We start from the raw sequence: 25,292 nt of genomic DNA on the forward strand, positions 1-25,292 counted from the left end.
GCACAAGTTTCCGGTCTTCCCCGCCACGTATGACGACATGGTGATTGCAAATCTATTTCCCGCCACCAATTAGCGATCGGCAAAGTTCGTAAATGGCTCCGATTGAAGGAGCCTTGCAGAAATGCTTCAAGTAACCCTACACGAAGTCAGTTTGCTTGTGGTAAAGACAGTATAAATTTGTTATTTGTTCTGTGGTATGTCACTAGAACCATCCACGAAGTACCGGTGGACTTGGAGATGACAAATTTAGGTCACGCTTTCTATTCGGCAAAGATCGGAAGTCGTGTCCTCGGGTGCCGTCGGCATCAATCGGATTTCCATCATGGCGGAAGAGCGTGCGGATTTCGGGGAGGTAGGACGTGACTGCAATTTATCGCAAATTTCTGCGTTTCTGTTTGCCCATACCCATCGCAATTTGGTGTCTATGAGTAGGAGTTTGCACCACATTTCTGGAAACAATTAGTAGAGTAGTTGATATTCCAGCACGTTTGCAAATTTGTGGAAAATTGTGTGGGGACACCCTCGGCCCTTTATGCGTTTTGCATGACAAATCAAGCTGTTTTCCTGTTGGCGTCTGGCCACGTTTTGCCGTCCTATCGATCGGTTTAGAGACAATTGTGTATAGCTATTAGTTTCCCGAACTTGTTTCAGTGTTGTTCTGTGGTTGGCCATGTCGTAAACGAATGTGTCAGTTTTTCAGGGTGTTTTCTCCCCATTCGTGACACCCACCCCAAGCAATGCTTACTGACTCTCCCCCGTGGTATTTTCGTTAGGTACGCGCTCCTTCGCCATCAGAAATGGACGTCACCGGGTCGAACGGTCAATCATTGGGCGTCGATGACACGATGTCATCATTGGAGACACAAAAGCACCAAAATTTGAACAGAGAAAAAGCGATTGGGGAGCAGGATGAACCCAACACAGACTCTGGGGGGCCCACTACAGGAAAAGGGGAGGTTCTGGTTTCAAGTGAAGACTCCATAAATGATATGGTGAATGATGCTTCAGGTGATGTCAGTGTTGCCATGGCAACCAAAGATGAGGAAGATGAGCCAATGGAAGATGATGAAGATGATTCTAGTACAGAGCCCAGGAATAGTCATAACAATGAATTAGTCAGTTCTGAGCTAGACATGACTTCAGCAATGCAATCAGAACATGACAAAGACACAGACAGTCACACAGAACCCGGGATCACTGAACTAACTGAAGAGGAATCATCACTTGACCATGTTTCACATGATACAAATATGGATATCACAAATGCACATGAAGAGGCTAGTACTACTACTAGTCAAGACAGACAAACAGGAAATCAGGCAGACAATAGCATCAGCAGTAACATTCCAGTGTTAGAACCAGGTGGTGCTGGGGATAGTTCATTTGATGTGATCAGTGATGAAGAAAATTCAAAGGCGCAGCCAGTCGAATGTTTTAATGCAAATAGGCCAACAGACCTCATAGGAGAATATGATTCCGGGGTACAGCAGCCAGTCACACCTCCAACCCCCCTCCAAGATGAGGACGCACCAACCCCTTTACAAGATGAGGCAATGGACACAGAGGAACTTGACGATCAAGTAGTAGATAGCAGTTCTATTGACCCATCTGTAGATAATGCTCACTCACCAGAACTAGAACTGGAAAACAAAGACACATCCTCTTCCCAAGACACTGATGCTCATGCAATTTCTACTGAAGAAAACTCTGAGGAAGTTCAGCATGCTCAGACCAGAGAAGACTCTCCCACACCTGCATTAGGTCTTGTCGCGTATCCTGACTCAGAAGGTGAAGATGATCAGTCAGAAAAAGATGCAACGGAAGACACCAAAACCAGCCAGTCACAGGAGGAAGGTGACATATCTGAAGACAGAGCATCACCTGATAAAGACCAAGAAATCACCTCCGAGGAGCCAATTGAGACTGATACCAATTTACCCACAGATGAACAGGTTACAACTGATTTACCAGTAGGTGAGGAGGAGGAGGAAAATGAAACAGAAGAGCCTGTAACTTCTCACTATGTAGCCGAAGATGAAGAAACAGAGGGCGCTGCAAAACCCGACTCACAGGAAGGCTCAGAAGCACTGCCAACTATCCTCAAGGCTTTTGCAAGCTCTGACTTACCAATAGAACCAGATGAGGAACAAACAGAGGAGACTGGCACTCAGGATGAAGCTGATGTACAGCAGGATGCTGAGATGCAGACAGAAGAGCTACTTAACGAGGAGGAGCCAAGTGAGAAAGAAGCAGAACCACAGACTGAAAACACAGAGCAAACAACAGAGATGCAGGGAAAGGGGACTGCTGAAAAACAAGCTGATGGTGAAGAGGAAAAAGAAGTTGAGTCTGGAAAAGATGGACCAGAAAAAGAAGAAGTGGCTGTTTCTAAGACAACAGCAGTCTTTAACTCATCTGAAAAGGTAATTTTGCGTGTCACTTGGATTTCACTGCAGGAAAATATATCAATACCCTTAATAAGAGACTTTAAAAAGTTTTATGAGTTAACTGGCAAGATATCTTTCAGCTCAGGCAGACGTTGACATCTGTTCTTTGATAATGAATTTCTTTATTAGTGACTTCTCTTTTTTTCCATTTTTTAATTCGTCCATCTGAACAGAATGAGACTGGAGATGATGACTGGGACATTATTGATGTGACGGATGAGGTCAAAGGTGAGCCTGACATCATCACCATAGATGATGATGATGAAGATGCAGAAACAGAAACTAAAAAGGTTTCAACATCAAACAAACCCATGGTGAGTAAAACACAATAATTCTTCAGCCACTTGTGAAACTGTGGATAACATATTGGATATCAGGTAATGTTATGTCTGTTGTACAAAACATGAATTATTTATGGCAGATGATAATACAAACCAACAAGTAAAAAAAAAATCTAGTAAGAATGTAAAGAGGGTGACTCAATATTTTGTTGTCTTAATTTGTTTCAGACAAAAACAACTAAAGACGGGCAAGGAACTAGTGGTGAGGCAGGAGTCACCCCAGGTAAGAACTTCAACTCTGTAGTACAAGGTGGTAAAACAAGATCAGTACAAAAAGATTTGCATTCTCTTCTCCATGTGTAATCCATTTTGGCTCGTACTACAATAACTTTGCTTCTTACACTAACGAACGTGTAAATAAAGTTTTTACTACTTAGTGTATTGACCTAAAATACCTTCCTAGTACCATGATCAACATGCTACAGTTTCAAATATGTGCTCCGGGAAGAAAGTGTTCTATAGAGTGTGTTCTAAAGTGTGTTCTATAGAGCTAGATTTGTTCCATAGAGCCAAAAATGTTATTCTAAAGAATAACCATAGTGGTAGATGTTCTATAGAACTAACGGTTTCAGAGAAAAGCTAATAGGTTCCATGGAACTCATAGTCTTCTATAGAACTAACTGTTAACAGTTTTGAAATGACTCATTGTGTTCCAAAGAAATGTCCCACCTTCCCTAGCTCTACCTGTACAATTTGTCTTCTCATAACCCTTGCTGCTTTGCTCCTCTTTCTAACACTCTAGAGCTCATGTGGTCTGTCTGTAGTGTCCCTTCCTTTGTGGTTTGTATCATAACTTTCCGTAATGTCTGGCTTTAAAGGTTGCTTTCGCTTTTCGTCATAAAATTCCCTTGTCGTCTCCCTCCCCATTTTGTGCATACCCCTTTCCCCCAAGACATCAGAGCTGAGCAGCAGTATCCCTGTCTTGCTGCAGAATTGCAGCGCGGGGAGGACTCAGACACTACAGGAAAAGGGTCTGCTTCTGAGACATCCAAGAAGAAAACTCCTGCGCCGCCATTGCTTCCATATCAGAGGTTTTGCAAGAAGGTAAGAAAATGTCACTTATTTCATTTTGTAGACACGTCCACCATCTGATGTAATAATTTGACTTAAGTTCTTGTCGAATACATGCAGAAAACAGTCATAATGAATATGCTTTGTCCCAAATATCATTTGGTTGTCCAGCAAAGCTCAGAGATTATAGTAACTGTTGTTTTTTTGTTGTTAATGTTGTTACTCAGAAATATGAGGATGTGCAGAAGGAGAATCCTGCTATGAGCTTGACTGAGTTGGCTGCAGCACTTTTCAAGATGTGGAAAGGTCTGGATGACAAAGACAAGCAGATTTACAAGGACTACTACTACTCTGAGAAGGTTATCTTTGAATGTTGCTCTGTTTTGGCAATCATGGCCAGTTGACAGTCTCTTTCTGTTTAGAAATGAAATGTGATGTCAATTTGTGTTGAATCTTATCTTTAGTGTTGGTACTACTAGTATTTAAAATCTTTTTTTTTCTGTTTTCCACTTTAGAAGGTATATGAGGCTGACTCAACAGTGCCCACAGACAAGGAGGTTAAGGAAGAGCCGGTAGATGAAGATTCCATGGAGGCGTTCCTTAAAGAGATGCAGGGGGAGGACCAGACAGACGTCCAGCTGGATGAAGCCGAGGCTTCTCTAGAGGCCATTCAAAATGAGGCCATTCAAAATGAGACTGAAAAGGAGCTCAAGGTGAGTTCAGGGGGGACCATCTATATATTACTTGACTTTCTTACTCTGCTGACTTTATTCTCAAATCCCTGCATAGTCCATTCTTGTGATGTTTTATGTTGGCTGACATTGTAATTCCTGCAGCATCCTTGTCCACATTTCTGGATGTGAATGGAATCAGCGCATTCATATGATGGTTATGTGTTGTTTTCCTCCTGCAGTGTTTTGCCCAGGACACCATGAATGAGTTACTGGGGATGTTTGGTTACGATGGTGTAGATGAGGACGAGGCCAGTACCCTCCAGATCAGCTCCAGTTTCGTGCCTACACCACCAGCCCCACCCCCCGAGCCTGCCTCTGCCCTGGGGGAGGAGATGATAACTGTCTCCCCTGGGAGTTGTATGTGGTGTAAGAAGAAAAGCACATCACTGGACTTTGTTCTTAAGGTTAGGATGATGTTTTTTGATTCTTTGTACTGGTCAGAATGATGGCAATGCAAGTCACTGTAATCATCTGGATATGTTAGTAAAACAAGGTAATTGAATAAAAACTTGCATTCTAGTATTTTCATGTCACATTGTGCCATAAGACAAAATTGGAGGATTTTCTTCATTAAAGTACAACTGTTGTTTCCATCCACAGATGCAGAATGGGAAAACCCAAGCTTATTGCACTGCTGAGTGTCTGGCAAGAGGAAAAGTTGCCATCGCTCGTCTCACTCCCAAAGCACTGGCAGGGAAGGTCAGCACTGCAGCACAGTCCCTCCTCCACCAGCGATGTTTCTTCTGCCACCGGCTGTTCAGGCGTACCCAGGACAAAACCTTTCCTACACGAGACAGCAACAAAGTCTTCTGCACGGAGCAGTGTGCTGAGTCTTACGATAGGAGCAAGCTTGCAAAAACCTGTGAACAGGTTAGCTTTGATGTTTCTTTTTGGTCTTTTTGTCACATATTTTATTACAATTTTATGGTGAAGGTAAATTTGTGAGGGTGAAATTTGTACTAAGATATCGGACATTTTGCCCCAAAGTACCTGCATGACTTTCCTGTTTCTTCTTGCTTTTTTTTGCTTTTTCCACAGCTGCGCTCGTGTGTTTGTGCGTGCGTGTGTGTGTGTGTGTGTGTATCTGTGTATGTGTGTGTGTGTCTGTGTAATTCAGATGTGTTCATGGTTGGGATCTGTTTCCATGTTGTATTTTTCGTTTTTAAAAGGTTAGAGAAGTGACACTCTTGGAACAGGCTCTAGTACCTATCTAGATTACTGCAAGGTTGCAAAGGACGGCATAGATACAATGTCATTACTTCAAAAGTATGATCATCTTAAGTCTGATGATAAGTCTACCAAAATATCTTCCTTTTTCCAGTGCAAGAAGAGTGTTCCTGGGGACAAAATCATCGCCTCCAACGGCAGCAACTTCTGCTCTCAGATCTGCATAGCGTCATATCAGAAAGTCCAGTCCCGGCGGAACCGCGTGTGCGACAACTGCAAACGGGCGGGAACCGCCTCCCAGAACTTCCACCTGGCAGTTCCAGGGGGCTTCCCCAACAAAGTGTTCTGCAGTCAGGTAACAGGCACTGAGTTTTTATTGTATAGGCTTTTAAGGCACTTCAAGTCTTGCCGTTTACTTCATAGAGGTAGTCAAGAGGATTCCTTCCATGCCTTTTTTTAGTTCTACCAAACTTTTGAAAAACAACTAAAATGAAAACATGCAACCCCCATTAGTATTGATCTGCAAGGTTGCATACATCCATTTTGAAAAATAGTATGTTTGAGAGATCTCTAATGCAGCACCCCCCAGGCATGCATAGTTAAGATACATGTATGGAGTTATGCATTATACTTGGGAACGTTGGGTTGGAGATCTCTTTAGATTGCCTTTTTTCAGGGTGGCAGATGTTTGTGACCTGGCAGAATTATGTTAACATAGTAGACGCTAGAAGTAATGACCAAAGCACTGACCATGTGTCCATGTTACCGTATCCAGGGCTGTCTGCAGATGTTCCAGAAGAGGGCTAAACCCTGCACCAACTGTAAGGACCTGCGTTCTGACCAGACTGTCATCGCCCAGGTGGACGGGGGAGACTTCAAGGAGTTCTGTAGCTCCGAGTGTGTCATCAAGTATGAGGAGAAGAAATCCAAGGTGGGCTTCTCATCTTTTTAACCTTCTCCCTGCTACCTAAGCCTGTAACCAATAAGGAATTGGGTGCCAAACGGTCTGTAATACTGTGAATATTAATGACTTAATTTCGCTGTAGGAGGGGATAAGAATTTTTCGCAGTGTTTTAAGTTTTCAGTTCTGTACGACAGTAGTAATACAATGGAAACACATGTTCACGCTGAGAAGTTACAACAGAAACGGAAAAAAATAGCACTGTGTACATTTCAAGATTTACAGACTGCACAGGGACTTCACAGACTGTACCTTTGCTTTGTAGTAAAAAATGTGTGAGTGTTCTTAACTCCTTGCGCAGTGTCGGGGATAGGTTCGAACATAGACCTATATGGCAACTCCACCTCTAACAGCTGAAATGATGTTGTGTTGTACAGACGCCAGAGCCTGGGAAGTGCTGGATCTGTAAGAGCACTGGTAGGGTCAAACATGAAGTCAACTACCAGGGTACCGTGTACCGACTCTGTACAGACAAATGCTTCCAGGTATGCCTTCATCAGCAGTGTTTCCAGTTCAGTTTTAGTTTGACATGGTGGTCCCTGGCCAAAGAAGACTCTAAATTTATAGATTAGGGAGAGATTATAACAGTTTCAATGTGAAAAAAATACTGCTTTGTTAGCATGTTGGTAATTGTCTAAATAATTGTGTTTCCCAGTATGTAATACTAACTAATCAAGTGTTTCCTGGATTGTATATAATTGAAATGACTGAATAAATGACTTCATTTGGTATTATAACAGATGTTCCGTGTGGCCCACAATCTGAGCATGAACTGCTGTGACCAGTGTAACCAGTACATCTACAACCAGGATGGGCCGGCTCCTCAGAGCATGCAGTTCGAGGGGCAGATGAAACGCTTCTGTTCCAACATCTGTGTCAATGCCTTCAAACAGGTAAGTAAATATGTTGCACTCATCTTGAGAGAAAAGGTATAATTCTATTTTAGATTCTCTACTGTATATTTTTGATTGATTTATACTTATCCATGTGTGGGGAAGATTATTTTATGATGTTAACCTTATCAGAATTTGTGTCGATTTAAGAATTGTGTTTAGTTCTTGTGGTGAAGAAGATAATTACAGTCACCTACAGTCTTTTAGAATTTTGACGCCTCTGCCCTTTGACTTTCTTGTAGATTTATTATCAGGTAGCTGGTTATCTTCTCTTTCATTTGATCCTGGGTATTGTTCTTCTTATTCACTAACCAAGTGTTTTCTCCATTTCCTGTCAACAGAAGAACAGGAAGGCTGTTGTATGCGGCTGGTGTAAACTGGCCAAGAGTAACTTTGACATGATCGAGCGAGTGGACACAGGCGGCAAAGTCACCATGTTCTGCTCCATCAACTGTCTCTCTTCATTCCGGTTGGTCACAAATTTCTTCCTCTCCTTTTAGGAATCTTTTTCAGTTGGTTTTCCAACATCAGTTACAGTTACTGCGGCTTCTGTTCTCTGCTTTGCCAGCCAAGTCTGCAGTCCATTGTCACACAAAAATTATGAAATAGATGATGATAAATATTTTGAATTTGGCAGCCATCAGGCAAACTGAATTGTAGTCATGTCTTCAGCATTGCTTATGCGGTGATACTTCAGCTGTTAGTCACATAGAGTTTATAATCACATCAAAAGCAGCTTGTTTTTAAGAGATAGTATTTTGTGTTTATAAATTCAATGCCCTTCCTTTGAAAAAGTAACAAAGTAGGATCCAAAACTTTCCATTGGTTGAGTAACTTGAGTTTATAATTACATCACAAGTAGCTTGTTGTTCATATTTTTCAGAGATATGATGGACCTTTCTTTATTCAATGTTATTTCCTTAATTACAAAATAACACCCCTCCCATCTTTAGCCTGAAGCAGAACATGGATGTAGGGAAGAGCATCCCCTGTAACTTCTGTGGGAAGACTGCCCTGCCACAGTACCATCTCACCATGAGCGATGCCAGCATACGCAACTTCTGCGCATACTCCTGTGTCATGAATTTCCAACAAGGCTTCAGTACCAAGGTGGGCATGTTTCTGAGCTTGGTCACCATTTACCGTCTTCAGTAGACAAGTATTGTTTTTGGCGTGTGTATGTGTGTGTCTGTGTTCGAGCGTCTGTGTGGTGTTTGTTTCTGCCCTATGTAGATGCATCCAGTTCTGTAGCATTAGTATAGCTAATATGGTTATTAAACCAAAGTAAATGTTGTTATGATGAGATTTATCACACAATTCTAGAAAGTAGTTTGATAACTCAAAGGCAGTTTTATCACAAGAAAACTTGTAGACCTATCCACTGGTCTTTTGCTAGCATAAATGTCATATTCAATGACAATCACGAGAGCTCCTTTACAAAGGGAACAAGGCAATCAGAGATGGAATGCTTCACCCCCATACCCGTACTGCGACCCTTCCAACCCTACAGACAGAAATAGCAGCACTGAGGATGTATGGCAATGTTGTATAAGGCTAGGGCTGCCAACAAGTACAGCAGTTAACCTGAACAACTGTACCTGAACAATTTGACAAAGCAACCTGTGGTCTTCAAGGAGGACAAAAGCATGAATGAACAGTTAACATCTTGTTTATTCATGCAGAGAACCTTCGCCTATCAAATCAAAGATGGTACTGATTTTAACACCCATACAATGTTTTTGTCTTTTTCCAGTGCTTAGAAACTGCAAGGACATTATATATAATGTCCTTGGAAACTGTCATCTTTGTGATAGAATTTAAATACTTTTAGTCACAAAGTAGATATTTACTTGAATGTAAATTTAATCGGGAACAGTACTAATACCGGTACATTGACATTCTGGTATTGGACCTAAAAGATGTTAGCACAATTGCAGTCCTGAACACACATACACATTTTCATAAACACACACACACACACACACACACACACACACACACACACACACAGACAGACAATCCAACAACAGCGCTTCACTACATTGGGGTAAGCCTTGTCATCTTTGCAGTAGGATTTAAATACACAAATGTACTTAAGTCACAATGGCCATATACCATGTACATGTATGTGTGTAAATTCATTTGTAGCTGGGGCTTTGTCTACATGTCAGCATGAGGGTCCAGGCTAGTAGAAGTAAAAAGGCACAACCTAGTTTTAAAAAAATGAATGTTCAGATAGAAACCCTCTCTAACCAAGGACATTCTTGCTCTAACCCATTTTCGTTCGTACCCATTTATTTCAACACGTTTTACAACTTTTGGCACTTAAAGACAGAGTCAAATCATTATGGCATACATATTCATTGGAGATTTTCAATCTGTCGTCAAAAGTTGTCACCCACTGGTAACACGGGGAAGACGCCAACATCAGATCATCACAAGGAAAAGGATCGCGAACGCAAAAAGAAGGTACGAAATGTAATTGAATACCGTAGTTACCGCTTGCTTTTAATCCTTTGTATTTCACTTCTAAAATATTGAATTATTGTATTATAAGTATTTCGGAAACAAAATATCCTTTCCATTTAGGCTCTGGAAAACGAGACGCCGGAAGAAGCAGAAATACGCAAGCAGAAGAATAGAGAACGCATGGAAGCTAAGCGGAAGGATTTCAAGTGGAAGCAAGCAGCATATGAGATGCAGAGGAATATCAGGTAACTATTGTCATTTGATAGATAACTCGTTTTTTTAGAAATTAATCAATTGCACTGTTCAGTCCACCAATCAGAGCTATTTATTATGAAATATTGAGACAAGATATTTATGGAACATCTCATGTTCGTCAGGTTGGCCCAAAACAGAGAGGAAAGAGCAGAGAGGCTTGAGCAGCGTAAGAGACGGATGTCTGAATGCAAGGATGAAACTTGTCAAAAGTCGTCACCTGACAACTTACCTACCTACCTAGTCCCTTCACCTGACAACACGGTTAAGAAAAAGAGGCCGCAGCCAACACCACAAAAGTGCGACATGGTGAAGGAGAAGAGGCAGCGGCCAACACTACAACAGCGCAAGGCAAAGGATCGCGAGCGTGTGAGAAAGGTACAACATGTAATCAAACAATGAAGATTTGCTATTAATCCTTTGTACTTCACATCAAACCATAACGTGTATTGAGTAATTACAAATGTTTTGGTAATAAGATATCCTTTCTATTTAGGCAAGGGAACAGGAGACACCAGAGCAAGCGGAACTGCGCAAGCAGAAGAACAAAGAACGCATGCAAGCTAAGCGGAAGCAAGAAACAGAGGAGAAGAGAGATACCAGGTAACTATTGTCATTGGATGAATATCAGATAGTAACAGATAAATAAAACATCAATTTTACTGTATAGTGCACCTATCAGAGCTATCAATTGTGAAATATTAGGTCAACATAATCATCAAACATCTCATATTCCTCAGGTTGGCTCAAAACAAGAACAGATATGCGAAGAGACGTTCTAACGAAACCCTTGAGCAGCAGAGAGAGCGGCTGTCCAAGGCGCGAGATAAGACTGCAGGAAGGCGTGCTAATGAAACACCCGAGCAACGAAGGCAGCGACTATCCAAGGTGCGAGACCAGACTGCAATAAAACGTGCAAACGAAACACCTGAGCAGCGAAGAGAGCGGCTGGCCAAGGTGCGAGACAAGGCTGCAGAAAGGCGGGCTAGCGAAACACCCGAGCAAAGAAGACAGCGACTGGACAAGATGCGAGATCAAACTGCAGAAAGGCGGGCTAAGGAGACGCCTGAGCTGCAAACACAAAGGCTGTCTCAAGACAGGGACAAAACAGCAGAGATGCGGGCCAATGAGACTCCTTCAACTCCCACATCAGAGGAATCTGTTATGATATCTCCTAGTTTTGTGTTGTAATCTTGAATACGTAAATTCTCAGCTTGTTGGCTTATCTGTTACTTTTTAGTATTGTTGAATGACTGATGAATGAATGGATGATTGATATTCACTTGTTATTATTATTTTTTATTATTATTTTTTTCCATTTGTTGACATAAACAGGTAGTTGACATGTAGTACTCGGTTCTCTGACACATATATTGAAATTCAGTGGATTTGTTTTTTTCAATAACGATGACAAAGAATCATAAATAGTTATAGCGTGTTAGCATTTTTAATGAGGGTTCATGTGTATGTATCATAACTATTTTTCTAATACCAGTGACGCTTTTACTGCAAATGGTATGAAATTACAGTAAATGTTGTTAGGATAAGATTTTCATACACTACTAAGTATGGAGCCAATGCATGCTGGTTTCTAGTCCAAGAACTCCGTTGTAGATACATGTATGTTGATTAATGATAAATACATTGATGGAGTAACACATGAACCAAAGCCTCCATTGTACTGTATAAGCAAGGAAGTTAAAATAAACCTCCTTGGTATAACTATAAGTATAAGGTTTTTAGTGGTACCCTGTACCAGTACAGTATTGCATCATGATCAGTACTGGTACTGGTAAAAAGACTTACACTGTATATAACTTGTTGACCTATGTTGTTACTAAAACAACTGGGTTCTCTGTATAAGATACCTGAAGTCTCAATAAACATTCTGCTAACTGTTTATTTATGGTTCTGTCATCATTGAAGACCACAGGTTACTTTGACTAATTGCTCAAACTGTTTGCTGACAATTGCCTGCCCAGCAAATACTATTACAAATGCAACATTGCCTGAAGGAGGTGAAGTCTGCCATCTCTGATTGCCTTGTTCGTTCAGTAAAAGAGCTCTCATGATTGTAAGTTTGTCTAGCATAACTGGTAGACTGCCTTTAGAGGTAACATACCAGTTTTGTTCAGTAAGTACAAGCTGTTTAAGACTTGACTACCTGGTTTGATCCACTCACACTGGAATGAACCCTACTCTTAGGAAGGAAGGAAGAAAGGTGACAGACAGGCTGTAATGTACTAGTAACTCCTTGGTGAAAAATATCATCATAATCCATCCAGAGGTTCTCCAGTTATGCTGACTACATGAGTCCGGAAACACAAACAGACAGACAGAAGCACATACAGACACACACACACAAACACGGCAAAAACTATATCTCCATTTTTCTTTCTTATTGATTCATTTACCAACCTGATGAAATTATTCACGAATCAAGGTGCCAGTTCCCCAGCCACCAAAGCCCCCGACAGGCCCCCACCTCACCTGTCCCCAGTGCAAGCGCTGGTTCAACAACAGGCCTGAGACGTTTGAGTACAAGGGAAACCCCATGGCCTTTTGCAGCAAAGGGTGTAGTGAGGACTTCAAGAAGGCGAACTCTGTGGTGTGTGAGTGTGACTACTGTCACCAGGTGGGTACAGACTGAAAAATCCTTCATTTGAATCTTTGTCCTTGAATACATTTTATTTGATCAATTCTATTTTATGTAGCACACAGACATTTTTAAGTAAATGCTTACAACTTTCTTTTTTTGACAGGAGAAAATCCTGTACGAGTCCACAGTGTTCTCTGGAAGCACCAAGAACTTCTGCAGTGAGGGCTGCAAGCTGCTCTTCAAGCAGGACTTTGCTAAGAAACTGGGGCTGAGGTAATCATGCTATCTTGTGGTCTTGTAGATGTGTAAGTGGAAAGGACTGCTGTTAGACAGTGTACAAAATTACATACCAGTTGTTCTGGAGGGGGGTAGTCCATATTATATAGAAAGAACATTTTGAAAGTAAGAATGTTTGTCACAAACGGTATGTATAATCTTAAAGAGTGGGTATTGATTGATTTTATTCATCCTTGGTTACTAGTTTGTGTATCCTTGTGTAGTAACACTGGTTTATCAAAAGTAAACTTCGTGTATTGTTGTACAGGTGTATTGTGTGTGACTACTGTGCCCAGACGTGCAGGAAGGGTCCCACCAAGACGGTTGAGGGGAAACAGCTTCACTTCTGCAGTAACGACTGTAAGGAGAAGTACACCATGTGGTACTTTGGTGTGGCCAGGTAAAGACTTTTCCTCCTCATCAGGCTCTACGCATCTGGCTTTTTTTTCTGATGGCTTGTAAGTTCTTAGAGGCCCTACGACAAGAAACTAAGTGCAATAGAAACCAACTGCAATTTATAACTAATATGCATTTTTCATATTATCTGGATGATATTTGTCATTTGTAGGACTTGAAATCCTTTTTTTGAAGGTAAAATTTGAATTAGCAACAAATTCACAGTAATGAATAAAACAAGAAAGTCGCAAAACTCTGTATTGTTTACGATGGTATGAGATCTTCAATTACTTGTTGTAGGTGTGACGGGTGTAAGAGACAAGGGAAGCTGGCGGAGAAGTTTGTGTGGCGCGGGGAGATGAAGCGTGTGTGTAACCAGACCTGCCTGCTCCAGTTCTACATGCAGCAGAACTTCCCCAACATGTCCACACAGAAGGGACCAGAGAACACCTCCCTAGGAGGTCAGTTAACTCTCAGTATAGCACATCAACAGAACATTCTGCTGTCTATGTTTATCCCATTATACCCCCTCCCTCTTGGCCCAAAAAATTCAGTTCTGTACTCTTCCGCAATACTTTTTCACAACAACACAACACAATTACACAACTCTTTGCACATACAAAAGCAACATATTTTTGCCATTTATCAATTCTTCTATCCTGGTGTTTTTATTTAACTTTACTCACTGTCTTCTGTTATTGCTACCTAATCCTTCTTTCTGCCTGTACATTGTATTTTCCTTTCTTTACTATGAAAAGAGTTTTTACTTTCTTGTCTTCTTCAGCCCCTCTTCAGCTTCCCTTCAACCTCAACCCCTCGCCTGTCTGCCCCCCCATCTCTCCCCCGCACCCCTGTCCGCAACCCCCTTCCTCCTCAACCCCGTCCTTACATACTCCTCCATCCTCCCAGAGAAATAGCCCAGGTATGACAATCTGTGATAACTTAACTGGCCATGCCTATGGTCACATCTTTATGCATGTTTAAAGCTAGTAGTGGAGTCTCCCTTAGTTTAGTAGGAGCAGTTTGTTATTGTACAGTTTGAAGATTTAAGTTAGAGTCAGATGGATATGATACATATTTGTACTTCTGAAGACTGCAAGACAACTTCTGACAACATCTTGCATGTTTTTTTGAAAGAATTGAACTATTTGCCAACACAAAGATTGGAGTCACTAATTTTGCATGTTTGTATTTCATCATTTCCCAGGGGCATCCCAGCCAACGTCAACTCCTATCATTTCATCAGTGATGTCACTAGCAAGTGGGCCACAAGGTGAGATTTATGAAAAGAAACATGGATGCATGTAGCAAAGTTTCATGACCAATCAACTTGATGTTGAAGAAATAGATCTGTGAGTCCAATCTGTGGACTACTGTAATTATGCGTTTGTGAAGGTTAGACATCCAGGTAAACAATATATAAGGAGAAATTCAAACTCTACAACTGGATAAAAATTCGGAGATTTATTTCCGGACGTTTCGAGTGACATCCATCACTCTTCTTCAGCGTCACTAAAGTGAACTAGCAGAACGAACCAGTACTTATATACAATAACTAGAAAAAACGTTTTTTACATGGCAAATCACACAGTCATGCATAAGCGACATTGTAATGTAAAATAAGTTAGGAAGATTCCTATGGTAAGATAACACATTGTAATGTAAAATAAGTTAGGAAGGTTCCTATGGTAAGATAACACATTGTAATGTAAAATAAGTTAGGAAGGTTCCTATGGTAAGACAACACCATAGGAACATCTATTGTCCTTTGGGTGGGGGGAGGGTGGAGTCCCACGTACCCGAGAGTTCTACGCGGAGTCCTCCCTTCCTGTTCAAGGTGGGGTTGTAGATCCTCTCGTAGATGGCCTCCCTGATTCCGCGTTCGTACCATCGTGGTTCACGATCCAGGACGTCCGTTGTCTCCAGTCTGAATGAGTGGCCCCGGTGATGTTTCATGTGATGGTAGATGGCCGATGAGTACTTGCTTGCTGTAGCCCTGCAATGTTGATTGTACCTTGTCTTCAGTGGTTGGCTGGTTTCTCCAATGTAGGTGTCGCGGCACTGTGGGTGTTCACACTTAAGTCTATAGATGACGTCGGATTTGATGTGTTTGCGTACGCGGTCCTTGGGATGGACCAACTTCTGTCTGAGGGTAGAGTAGGGTTTGAAGCTGGTGGCGATGTTGAAGTCTTGCAGGATTCTCCGGAGTTTCTCTGAAACTCCTTGGATGTACGGAATAGTGGCATTCGCTGTTGTCTTCCTCTTCTGCATGTGTTTCTCTTTCGAAGGTTTCTTGGATTCGTCAGCAGGTCTGAGGGCTTTGTGAAAGGTCCATCGTTTGTAGCCACACTTGTTCAAGGCGTTCTCAAGGTGTCTGTGCTCGTTGGACTTGGCTTCTTCGGAAGTGATGATGGTGTCCGCTCGGTGAAACAAGGTTTTGATGACACCAAGTTTCTGTTCCAAGGGGTGATGGGACTGGAAGGCTAGGTACTGGTCGGTGTGTGTGGGCTTCCGGTATACATCCACATTGAGGTGGCCGTCTTCTTCCACAATGACTTTGGAGTCCAGGAAGGGCAGTGTGTTGTTCTGGCTCTCCTCCTGGGTGAACTTAATGTTCTCATCCACCTGGTTGATGTGTTCGAAGAACTTGTCTGCAGCAGTTTTCTTGATCCTGCACCAAGTGTCATCGACGTACCGGAACCAGTTGGCAGGAGGGGTGCCAGGAAAGCTGTTGAGGGCTTCTTTCTCAAACTTCTCCATGTATAGGTTGACGACTATTGGGGACACTGGTGACCCCATAGCGCAACCATGCAACTGTTGGTAGAACTGTCCGTAGAACTGTAATTATGTTTTGTATTTTGTATTTAGATTAAAGTGATTTTGAGTTAACAAGCACTTATGGGTTGACAAGACTAACTACATGTGTATATCTATGTACTGGCTGTGATAAAGTAGTTAGTGTTCTCATTCTTCTTCATCGATTCTATATGTGTGTATTTGACGTTTTGATCGTAATTTTCTGTCAGCCGTGGGAATAGAGACACCCAAGCCATCCCACAGCTATGGTACCCGGACTGCAACCGGATCCAAACCAGTTCAGACCTCACCCAGACAACCGCCACCTCTGCAGCAGATGCCACAGCAAGCTCAGGTAAAAATGTGATGCCTAGCTGGGGATCTTTTTTGTCAAGGAAGACCAAGATGACAGATTTCTGAAATTTGAGGAACCATCATTATCACCAAGTGTAGGTCTGTAGAAGTGTGACTTGCACAATTTTAACAGGAACATTCTGTGAGCCTTGGTAATATCCTGAGTTGCTCCTCGCTGCAGCAGATTTTCTTTGGCAGTCCATATTGTCAGAAAATAAGTAGAGAGGAGTGTTTACTGTGTGTAAGAGCTTTTATGTCAAACTAGCAGACTTCAAAATGTTTGTGTAATCCTTGTGTGTACTGTAAATGCATCTAAGTTCGCTGTGGTTTTAAGTTCCTGTTTAAAACAATAGTAGCGCTACAGTCATAGGTTGGGCAAAAATTTCTGCAGTGGTTTTTAGTTTGCGCTGAAGAGTTCACCGTGAAAACTGTGAACATGATAGCCTGAGTACCAGCCTCCGTAGTGACCGCTGGCTCAAAAAAATTTGCTTGCTAACCAAGCAAATTTTTTTGAGCCAGCGGTCACTACGGAGGCTGGTACTCAGGCTATGAACATGAAATCACAGCAAATATTTCTGCATTTGCAGTATCAGATGTTGATAATGAATGCTCCTCTATCACAACGCCATCTAGCCACAGGTCATTGTACAGCAGGCCCCTGCCCCTCCACCCAAGCAGCTGAGGAACAAGTCCCTCCAGTGTCGACCCTTCATGCAGACCAAGGCCACGTCCTGCAAGCCTCACACGACATCAAAGGGCACGTCGACAGGTGGGCTTATACTTCTTACAGTACTTCCTTCCTTATCTGTTTCATCCGTTTTCATCGTTTTCAAGATTATTGAGACTAAGCACACCAAACACGTTATATCTATTTGACGAAACTACTTTTTACATTGTGCACAATCTTCTAGTCAACATTCTAGTCAACTGGTGGTATGATTTGACCACTTCCAATCTGGAGATGTGAAACTCAAACTGAAACTTAGTAACATTCCCTAAGACATTTCGAATTTGTATACATGAACAATGACAATGTTAACTCTTATGTTTTTCCTTTCACAGAAGATGACTGGAAGCCCAAACTGGTGGTGATTCCCATCCCCGTCCCCATCTACGTGCCCGTCCCCATGATGATGTATAACAACCCCGTCCCCCAGCCCCTCCCCATGCCCCTGCCTGTCCCCGTGCCCATGTGGATCCCCACCCTGGCACACAACACCGACCAGATCCTCAAGACAATGGAGGACATCAAGGTCAGATGTGGTTTTATGATACTTGTACTAGTCCCTTTCGTTATGCTCCACGTACCACTGATCATATCCTTTAGATTGTTATGGTTCCTCAGTCAATTTAATCTGTAGAGAAGTTCACACTGTTCCCCGGCCACACCAGAACCTTGAAGTTGTAAATGCTCTAACATTAATGGTTTTATTTTGCATTCTTATCCAATATGACCTTAATACATTTGTTGTACTTATTCCTAATCATGTACAAGTATTTCCTTGCTGTCAAATACTTTTGTTTCCCAATTGACGGTTAGCACTACAAGTGTAAAAGGATTTGTAAAGGTTGTGTTTTGATAATCTCCAAGCAGATCTAATGGTGGCAAAGACCTTATCCAACTGGCAAAAGGATAACACCATTATTGAATAGAAATGCTCCTCCCTGTTTGAGTGGAGCTTGAGGCAGATCTTAGGTGGCTATAAAAACTCTTCTTTCCAGTTGGATACGGCCTTTGCCACCGTTAGATCTGCTTGGAGATTAGTGTTTTGAGTGATTTGATTTGGAGAAACAAACCAAAATCAATTCATGTAATACATAGAATCTTGACTGTGTGACCTATAACCCTTACAGGAGAAGATCCCATCCAACCCATTCGAAGCTGACATCCTGCTGATGGCGGAGATGGTGGCTGGTGAGGATGAGCAGTCCAAGAAGGAGGAGAAAGAGAAGGAGGCAGAGGCGGGGAAGGACGACAGCTCCGAGGACGGGGACGTGCCAGACCCACTGGCTGCATGTATGTCATTTTTAGATGTTATTTAGACCAACCCTATTTTCTTGGTTCTTGAGTCTGAGGTGAAAGTCTTAAATAATCAAACAATAACCCTTCACTAAATTAAGTGTTGTACACTTCTTGCAGTGAAAGAGGTGGTTCCCGATGTAGACCTGTCCCTGGAGGACGCTGCGTCCGTCATCCCGTCCAACCTGCTGGGGCACGACGTCCTCGCCATGGCCGAGAAAATGAGCGGGATTTTCGACGAGCCTCTTCTTGATCTGGAGAATGACCTGGCATTGGGTGAGACATGATACAAAATTTATTTATGGAGAGCTTTGTTCTTGATGAAGATGTAGAAATATATTTTCTTTAAGTGCTGCCTGGTAAATCTTGTAAGAATAGGAAAAATTTGAGAAGAGAATCTACGATAGATTGCATTTAAGATCTAGGCCTATTCCTTGACCAGCAAAAAGAGGATAGCAAAGTAGCATGGTATGGATAGGTAACGTTTGAACTTGAGCTGCTGATTGAACACAGGAATCTGCATCTATCTCTGCTTAAAAATTCACAGACTAAGTTTCTTACTCTGCTTGAGTGATTTTAGACCTTCTATTCACTGTTTCAGACTTTGATGCCTTCTTGTTACATTTTGGTTTTCTGCAGAGCAATCATCAGACAGTCTGTCCACTATTGACGACTCCTCCATAGTGACTCCACGGAGGGGCAAGCAGCGCAGCAAGGGTGTCAAGTCTAGGAGAGGTGAAACAAAGTCATGTCATTCAATACACAATCTTATGTTGCATATTATTATCCAGTGATTCTCCAACCTGATGAAATTATTCATATCTGTGCACTATTGAATGACTGAATCGTGTAAATTCTCCCCTGCAGGCCGCCCGAGGAAGCGGCAGGCTGTGGAGGCCCGTGCTGCGTCGCCTGCTCCACTTGGTGCTGCTGACGGAATGCACCTCAAGCACACGTACGGGGTCAACGCCTTCCGACACTGGGCCGTGCAGAGGAACACTGCGCAGGCAGACATAAAGGTAGGACAAGCTGCACATCTGTTAGACTTTCTAAGTTTTTTTTTTAAACCTAGCATTACACCAAAAATAGTTACTCAGGCGACTGGATAAAATTTTGAAACAGTCAGATGTTTTATCCAGTTGCTTGAGTAACTATTTTTGGTGTATTTTATTCCTGGACGTCTAACCTTCATCAACATAAATTGACGAGTGGATTTTGGAGGTTTGTTAACCTGAAGCTGCTATCAACATGTCACAAATTCAGGAACTTTCTTTGCTTTGCTCCAAACACTCCTCAACCAAGATTGGTGCTGGTTTGGGAGTAGCCTGGAATCCATCCTATTCTAGCTCCAGTTTTCTTGAAGAAGAATATGTCTTTCCTGAGTTTGAACTGTAAAAATTCATAGTTGGCAACTTTTAAAGACTAGTAAGCAACCTCCCCAACCAACACCCAACCACAGGCCTTACTCATAACTCCTTCTTAACCATAGTCTGAAGAAGGTCAGGAGGCAATGTTTCGCTATGTTTGACAGGGGCTTAAGAGCAGTTCAATGTTGACAAAAATCTGTGCAAATTATGATGTAATGTAATGTGCAGAGATGACAACACTGTGAGTTGTCACTGAACAAGTGTTTGTTGTCTCTGCAGGGAGGAGGGAGAATGAAGGAGGACATCCTGCAGATGAACGCGTACGAGATGAACTTTGCCCTCTCACAGTTTGTACAAGAAGTCCGCAAGCCAAACGGAGAGGAGTATGCAGCAGACAGTGTCCTGTACCTCTGTCTAGGTAAGGGAAGAACATTCTGTGTCAGGATGGCTTTGAAATTGCCACTTTTATTGTCCCATACTTTTAAAGTTTCATTGAGCCTGCTTGTTTACAAATTTACTCAGGGTGGTTGCATTAATTGGTCCATCATTAATGGTTCATCAATTGACTTTTTAAGGTATCTCATACACCTTGAACATTTCCTTGATACTTTCCAGCAACAAATTCTATGCATCTGCATCGCCGACTTATGAGCTGTGTGCATATGTGCGTGTGTGTGTGTGTGTGTAGTGGAGTAAAGTGAAAGCATCTTCTGTTGTTTTAAAGTATAGCATGATAGCACCATTGGCAAGTAAAGGTGAGAACATGACATCAGGTATTAACCGCACCTTTGCATCTGTATCTGTAGGTCTGCAGCAATACCTGTATGAGAATAGCAGGATAGACAACATCTTCACCGATGTGTACTACATGCAGTTTGTGGACAGTCTCCACGGTCTGCTGCAACAGTACCTCACCAGGGTCAGCATTGAGGGCATCATCCCTGTGAGTCAGGAGTCATCTGTTACTGACATTCTTAGTTACATGTTAAAGTCCTTCTCACACCTTTAGGTGTATGGGGTGGTGCTTATTTCTGTTTCTTTACCCCTTGGGCCACACAGTTTCCAAGCATTACTGGAGGGAGCTAGTCTTCTGGTTGTGGCGTGTGTTCAACAATCATACTCTTTCCCTTAAGTGCTGGTTTCAGTCATTCTCCTCAGAGAATAATTGGACCAAGTTGGTTTAGGTTAAACAATTTAACTTCTCCATAACACACTATTCTGGTATGTCACACTTTTATTTAGATATTTGTCTACTAGAGATTTATCTACATAATTGTATGGGGGTTAATCATTGTCTATATTATTAGGGTTTCTGGACAATATCAAACATGCTCCTCTTGCCCCCTGCAGTTTAGGATTGAGGAAGAGATCCTGTGGGAGTGTAAACAGCTGGGTGCCCACTCCCCGTTCGTCCTGCTGAACACCCTCCTGTACTTCAACACCAAACACTTCCTCCTGCGCACCCCCGCCGAACATATGAAGCTGTCCTTCTCACACATCATGAAACACTGGAAGAAACACCCGTCAGGAAAACCCAACCAGCGCAGTGTGTACCTCAGGTTCTACCAGCCACCCGCACAGAAAGGTGCGTTCATTGCTACCTTTTTTTTCACAAGTATCGGTTTGTCTATTAGTTTGTAAATGACATATAATTCAGATGCTTTAAGAGGAATATTTATGATGTTGGCCTGGGAAACCTAGTAGTGAATGCCATGAAGAATTTGGCTGTTGCATGCAAGATGGACAGATTTCTTCACTCTTTCATAACAGAAAACTGTAGTGTGAAAGGGTTAAGATATATCCCGCTGCACTTTAAATTTGTACATGTTTTTGTCAAAGCTAGAAATTTCCATTGCTGGAAATTTCTGCCTCCTTCATCTGGCCTTGTTTAGCAGCCTTGTTTCTGTCTTTTACCTGCAGAGGTGTCAGGGAAGAGGAAGCGAGATGACTCACCTGTGCTGGAGATACCTGAGAACACGGAGATCCCCCTCAGGTGTCCCGTCAAGCTGTACGAGTTCTACCTGTCCAAGTGGTGAGTGGAACAGGAATCAGGGTTTTGGGTTGACACAACAAAACCTGTTGTTTTGATCTTCCCAATAATCAGTGTGTGGGTACAGATCACAGAGGTGTATGATGGGGAAAGTAATGGAAGTGCGTAGACATTGGATGCCTTAGTGGGTCGATTTTCTTCGGAGACTCACCCAGAAATGTTGTTAAAAATTTCTTTATTGTAATTATTAAAAGATCTTAACATGTTGGACTTTTTAAATGACATTACAGTAACTGTTGTCAATTTCCTCTATTTACATATGTAGGACTTGACAGACCCCAGGGGTCATTTGTAACCAGCCAGGTCTGATGATAGAAGATGATCATAATGACTCCTTGAAATATTCTAGTTGTATTTCTGCCAGATTGGCAAGCTCTCCCACACCTTTTTCCATCCTACAATCACATTACTAGTACTTAAATCTGCATCAGTTGGATCTTAGTGTTGGATACGTGAAAGCAATGACAATTCTGACATCTTAGCTGCTAATGTTAGGCTTTGATTCCTGATACTGATCTGTTCAGTGATCTTTCTGTTCCCTCTAACTTTCCCTCCCATATCTCTTGTACTCACAATGCCTCACATGTCTACTATCCTTCAGCATTGCACCTAGCAAATGGGAGATATGTTATGCCAGTATCTTTCCCTCTCATGTACTTACACTTCATAACCTTTTCCAGTTGGAATAGTTTCAATCTTTCTAATCTTACTCTTCTTAGATATTACCAGTAGCCCACTCAGCAGCTCTATCCTAACACAACAACAGCACCTGAACCTATACATGTTTGCCATTCATCCCTCTCTCCCACCCATGTTGTTAAACCATGGCCCGTTTGTTCCAGTCCGGAGGGGATGAAAGGCCGTAACGACGCATTTTACCTTGTTCCTGAGCGCTCCTGTGTCCCCGACTCCCCCCTGTGGTACTCCCGACAGTCCTTGGCTGAAGAGCTGGCCGGTCGGATGCTGACTCGTATCCTGATGGTCAAGGACATACAAAATGCACTCGAGGAGGTGGAGGAAGACTGATCATACTCTCATTTCTCCTAAGCTAGAGTGAGTATTAGGTTGTGGTGAGATGAACCTGCTGTGGACCAGTTGTTTGTTGCCCAGAGATGGTTTCTTGTTTCTCATCACCATCCTTTAAAAAAATATTTCGCTGTGAATTCAAGTTAAGTTTTTCTATCAAATGTATATATACAGTATCCTCTATTTCTCTTGTAAGTGTGGCTAACAAGTGTTGGAAATACTTTTCTCGTTTACATGTTGATGAGAAACATGGATAAGATTACTAGTACTAATCTGCATAAAAGTCTTTTCCGTGTGCACTACATCTCCAGGCACTGTCTCACCACAGCAAAGCCTTTTTTTCTAAAGCAAAAGCCAACCGAAACAAATGTAAAACCAATTCTTCTTTCCCTAGCCCTGAAAGTGCACGGAATCGGAACGACCTGTTTTACCTGCTGCCTGAGCGGTCGTGTGTGCCTGACAGTCCGCTGTGGTACTCGACCATGCCTGCCGACAACGGTCTCATGGAGAAGATGCTGACTCGAAACTTGCTGGTGAAGGAGGTTTGTGAGATACACGAAGAGGCAGGCATACATTAACCCTCACCCTCCTGCTGAACCCCTTAAACAATGCAATGTTGGTTTTGAATGGCTTAATTTAGTTGGGAGGTTAATTCGTTGGCTTTGGGCAAAAATCAAGTAAAACAGATTTGGGCTTCTTCCGTCAAGACTATTAGTTTAAGGTCTGGTGAGATCATAAATTTATTTTGTAGTGGCAGAAAACCTGTTTTTATTTCTTCTTCATTTTTTGTCATCACTATCAACTAGAACTGCATAGTTTGTTTTGTCCTGTCCTGTTTTCTCTACATGTACATCAAAAGTGCAAATAATTTTTAAGAAACATCCATTGTCATTGTATCATTTCTACTGTTCATTATATTACATTACATTGAATTACAACATCATGAGAAATAAGACTTTGTTGTACTAGCATATTATCCAATTTTGTCATTTGTTTGAAATAGCTACAATGCCATGTATGTGACAACAAACAATCATAGGTCACTGATGTGGGGTGAATGAAAAAATGGCATACCTTACAAAGTTACTAAGTTCATGATGGAATGCAGGTGGCTATTTCTTTGCCAATTCTGCAATGTGCAAAAACACATCTTCTCTAGAACCTACACTGATAAAACTTTACTGTAAGGGACATTACCCTAAAGTGGACTTTTGTATCCATTCTACAATCAGAACTGTAAGTTGAAGGTAGTGAAACAGGCTGACTGTGCTTATGAAAACTGTATATACATGTAGCTGTACATATTGGTAGGGTTTTTGTAGCTCAGTGTCCTTAATTCCAAGTTCATAATGTATGGACAAATCGTTAGAAGGTACAAACAGTGACTGACATGTCAATGTGTAGTTGGCGATGGGCCAGACACTGTGACAGGAACTTTGTTTGTTTAGTAATTCTGTTTAGACTATTCATACATTTATTTGGGGCCAAGTACAATAAGATATTTCTGTTGATCTATGTACATTTTTTTCTAACCATCTGTTTTCCTATAGCATACTGTCAGTGATTCCACCTGAAAATTACCACTTGTTCACAGGTAACTTAAAGCATGCATGAGTTAAACTGTTTTATGTGTTACATCGCTGTTGCTAGTGTATTCCATAGCCTTGCTGGTACAGAATCAGGATAGATCAGACCTTTGCAAATGTCCAGGTCATCTTTTAAATCAGTCCTTATCAAAAATAGAGCAACAGGTTCTGTTGGTAGAAATATATTTTGTTCATTCATAATAGATTAAGATGTTTGTGAAGCCAGTATGAAAGTTATGATAGCATACCTCACTGTTATAGACAGTCATATCAAACTTATGTTTTAACAATTTACTACTAGTTATGCATATATGGCACAGCATGTTTAAGCACATTACATGTGTTTAGTTGTTAGCATTGTGCACTTGATAGACTCTAAAAGATGACCACTAAAATAGCAATGTCTGTCACGACAAGCAAAAGAACAGTGTTCTGTTAGTCTGTATAATCATTAGTTCAAACTGTTCTGGGCTTAGTTGATGTTATAAGGCACGTTTTATGCAGCATTGCCCAATAAAGCAATCTCTGCTTCTCAATATGGCTTTGC

At 41.8% G+C, this 25,292-nt stretch overlaps 1 protein-coding gene across 4 annotated transcripts; it reads left to right on the top strand.

Moving 5' to 3' along the window:
* Positions 1-220: 220 nt before the first annotated feature.
* LOC136436942 (zinc finger MYM-type protein 3-like) lies at positions 221-25,281 on the top strand. 4 transcript variants are annotated; one of them, XM_066431394.1, is made up of 33 exons: positions 221-352; positions 774-2,423; positions 2,621-2,761; positions 2,957-3,011; positions 3,681-3,832; positions 4,027-4,158; positions 4,315-4,512; positions 4,713-4,937; positions 5,134-5,403; positions 5,855-6,055; positions 6,476-6,631; positions 7,039-7,146; positions 7,402-7,554; positions 7,896-8,023; positions 8,508-8,664; positions 12,719-12,910; positions 13,038-13,147; positions 13,419-13,550; positions 13,847-14,007; positions 14,754-14,819; positions 16,573-16,697; positions 17,330-17,465; positions 17,759-17,949; positions 18,551-18,713; positions 18,837-18,992; positions 19,356-19,451; positions 19,584-19,735; positions 20,363-20,501; positions 20,890-21,026; positions 21,434-21,668; positions 22,004-22,115; positions 22,976-23,186; positions 23,554-23,669. In XM_066431394.1, the coding sequence occupies exons 1-32, from the start codon at positions 323-325 to the stop codon at positions 23,157-23,159; spliced, it is 6,243 nt and encodes a 2,080-aa protein (XP_066287491.1). In that variant the 5' UTR covers positions 221-322; the 3' UTR covers positions 23,160-23,186; positions 23,554-23,669. The 4 variants fall into 4 exon arrangements, with proteins under 4 accessions (XP_066287491.1, XP_066287636.1, XP_066287551.1 ...); XM_066431539.1 differs by having other exon boundaries at positions 3,720-3,832; XM_066431454.1 differs by lacking the exon at positions 22,976-23,186 and having other exon boundaries at positions 23,554-25,281.
* The last annotated feature ends 11 nt before the right edge of the window (positions 25,282-25,292 follow it).

The sequence above is a fragment of the Branchiostoma lanceolatum genome, chromosome 1 (assembly GCF_035083965.1).
Source record: "Branchiostoma lanceolatum isolate klBraLanc5 chromosome 1, klBraLanc5.hap2, whole genome shotgun sequence".
NCBI classification, from domain to species: Eukaryota; Metazoa; Chordata; class Leptocardii; order Amphioxiformes; family Branchiostomatidae; genus Branchiostoma; species Branchiostoma lanceolatum.